We start from the raw sequence: 3,480 nt of genomic DNA on the forward strand, positions 1-3,480 counted from the left end.
CATGGATGTTAGCTCAGGGCTGATCTTCCTCACACACACAAAAAATGCCTGAGCAACTCAAGTAGCAAAAGGGCTTGTTTTGGCTCTGCTGCCAACTAACTCACCATCTTTGAGCCTCAGTTTCCTCACTTATAGAGTGGCAATAAGAACATCCATGGTTTTTGTGGGTAAAAATTAGTGAAGTTCTGGTATATGATAAAAACTTAAAAAAATCCCTCTTCCGTCTGCCTTAATGTCTGTTTTGCACTCTCTTCTTCTCTGCTTTGCTTAATTAAATTAATTTATTTATGGTGCCTGCGCACTGTGTACTCCTTCTACAGAATGTCAGGTGTGGCTGAACAGGTGGCAACATAGCAAACAAGTACAAGAACAAAGAATAAGAAAAATGGACAGCTTCTATATGCTTATTAGCATAAAAATACAATGATTTATTCATCTCACATGTCCGGACTACCTTCTGTGTGCTAGACTGGGTTCACTGGGAGAGGTCAGCCCTCTACACACGGGTATGTGAACTTTTGTCCCTGTCCCAGATAGTTGAGAAGTCAATTTATTTGAGAATACATGGTGATGTGACTGAAAATAAAGTGCCAGACCCCCCAAAGCAAAACATGGGGCTGGTGCACCCTCCCATGTGGCTTTAAGTCCTCAGAAAATGGTAGAATGCTCTTGAATTGCCTGAGAACGACTGTTAGAAGAGGGAATGATGTGGCAGACAGGGCCCAGGTTTTGCCACCTAAGAACTGTGTAAACTCGTCACTTCTCTTTGAGCCCCAGTTTCCTCATCTATAAAACTAAATCATAATATCTGCTTCCCTGGTTATGGGAATAAAGTAAGATCAGGCAAGGATCTGCTTCATAGTGGGTGCTCAGAAAGTGATAGCTATTATTATGATTTTGGAAAAAGCATGGAACAGATGATCACAATCATGAATTGTCACTGTGGGCGATGCAGTCTGTCCTTCGTGGGGTCCAGGCCTCAGGAGTCACCAGCTGAGATCCTTCGTCCAGTGAAAAGGGCTCAGAGTGCCCCCTGCACGTCGCGATTCCGGAGGCTGTAGATGACAGGGTTTAGCATGGGGGTGACTACAGTGTACATGACAGTGGCCACACGGCCCTGCTCAGCCTCATACCGGGTTGTGGGCTGGAAGTAGACTGTGACGACTGTCCCATAGAAGAAGCCCACCATGGCCAGGTGGGAACCACAGGTGGACACAGCCCGGAGCCTCCCAGAGGCTGAGGGCAGCTGGAGCACTGCGGCTGCAATGGCCCCGTAGGAGGCCAGGATGAGCAGGAATGGAGTGACCACCACCGCAGCCCCCTCAGTGAAGATGAGTAGCTGGATATGGCAGGTATCAGAGCATGAGAGCCTTAAGGGAGGCTGGTGGTCACAGAAGAAGTGGGGCACTTGGTGGGAGGCACAGAAGGATAGGCGGGCCATAAGCAGGATATGCAGGAGGGAGTGGATGTGGGACACCACCCATGCAGTCCCCACCAGGGCTGTGCACATGACCCGGGACATCCTCGTGGCATAGTGGAGGGGGTGCCGGATGGCCACGTAGCGATCATAGGCCATGGCGGCCAAGAGACAGCTATCAGTTACACCCAGGGCAAAGAAGAAGTACATCTGGGTCAGGCAGCCAACCAGGGAGATGGAGCGGTTGTGGGCCAACAAGTTGGCCAACATCTTGGGCACAGTGACGGAGGTAAAGCAGAGATCAGCAAAGGACAGATGGGCCAGCAGGAAGTACATGGGTGCACGCAGGGCTGGACTGGCCCAGATGGCAGCCACAATGAGACCATTACCCAGGATGCCCACCATGTACAGGACCAAGAATAGCACAAAGAGGGGCCATCGCTGTCCAGGACTTGTTGTCAGTCCCAGTAGGGTGAATGAGGCTCCCTCTGAAGACTCGTTGGCAGCATCCATTGCTGGGCTGGTTTTTCACCTAGAACTCCAGAGGTTCCTTTACTAGTGGATCATTTCCCCAGTGTCTAAGGAAAAGGGTGAAGGGTCGCTAACTTGCTCAAGGCTTCCTGGCCATGAGGAAAGTCACGGGTTTGGAGTCAGACAGCCCTGGCACTACACATAGGTGTGACTGTGGGCAAGTCATTTTACCTCTCGAATCTTCTTCCTTTCTGGGCCTTAGTTTCCCCATCTGTAAAATAAGGGAACTGAATTAGGTGATCTTCAAGTCTGTGTCCAACTTTGATACTTTGTGATTTTAAGCAAAACCAGAACAAAACGTATCACCCAGGATGTAGTCCAAAGAAGGAGGAAAATATGAAAGAAAATATAAAACAGAGAGAGGATCAATACAATGGTAAGAGATCTGACCAACAGGCATTTATTTCAGGAAGGTAGGAGTGGAAAAAAACCAACACAAGATGGAAAGGAGGAGCATATCAAAGAACTAACAATTCCAAATCTGAAGGACTCACATGTTTATACTGAAATGCATATGAATCCACAACACCTAGACCAAAATCATGACATTTTAGAACATTGAGGATCAAGAGAAGAACCCAATACCTTCAAGGACATGGGGTGCAAGGATCTAATGATAGTCAGATAACCAGACAGCCATCAAATGTTTCATCATCAACAGTAGACGACAGAACACAGTTGAGCCATATCTTCAAATTCTAGAGAAAAAAAAGATTTGAACCTAGAATTCTCTACAAACCAAAATACTAATCAAGTGTTAGAGAAGAATAAAGATATTTTCAAAAATATAAATAAACATATTTGCAAAAAAAAAAGTAAAAGAAAATTAAAAAAAGAATCTGGATGACTCCTCATATTCCATGAAAACTTTTCCCCTGAAATCAAATGCTTACTGAGCATCAAGCAAATGCACAACCCTTTGTGAGAAACTTACACGGACAGATGGACACACCTGCCAGGAGCAGGAACTTAACTCTTAAGGATTGAGGCAACTTGTTTCAATGATTCCATTTTTTCCAGTCTGAATCTCATTGCAGAAATCTTGGACAATTCTCAAAGAGGGGATCTTGAAAGGAGAGGGATTTTAGGACAAAGGTTTGCTAAACACTATGCTGAGGCCATCCCCACAGGGAATATCTCCTGGTTTCTTTCCATGTCTTTCTCTATTAAAAAAATAATAATAAAATAAAGGCCCTCTGTACCCTAGCATCTTCCTTTTCTTCATCCACGGAGCAAGAAGAATCTTCTGGCTTTGGCTCCCTGTAGAACATTTTTTCTCAAACTCCCATTCATGTCCCACCTTCTAGGAGCGAAAGAGGATCAGGGTGAGTGGGGAGGATAGAGGGGGAAAGCCTGCTTATAAAAGGGCTTTTTTGGAAACTGGACCTACTCTGACCTATGTTTAAATTGGTCTCAATAAGCATATTGAAATATATGTATATCTCAATATATGTATATAAATATACTGAGTTGTTTGCTGAAATATTCATGTGTAATCACAAACACACTTGTGCAGGCATACAGACACATGC

At 45.2% G+C, this 3,480-nt stretch overlaps 1 protein-coding gene across 1 annotated transcript; it reads right to left on the minus strand.

Moving 5' to 3' along the window:
- Positions 1-979: 979 nt before the first annotated feature.
- OR1K1 (olfactory receptor family 1 subfamily K member 1) lies at positions 980-1,930 on the minus strand. The gene is given in 1 exon segment (XM_014782393.2): positions 980-1,930. A coding segment is annotated over 1 exon segment (951 nt).
- Positions 1,931-3,480: the final 1,550 nt, after the last annotated feature.

The sequence above is a fragment of the Ceratotherium simum genome, chromosome 29, assembly GCF_057802395.1.
Source record: "Ceratotherium simum simum isolate JZ-2026a chromosome 29, ASM5780239v1, whole genome shotgun sequence".
NCBI lineage: Eukaryota > Metazoa > Chordata > Mammalia > Perissodactyla > Rhinocerotidae > Ceratotherium > Ceratotherium simum.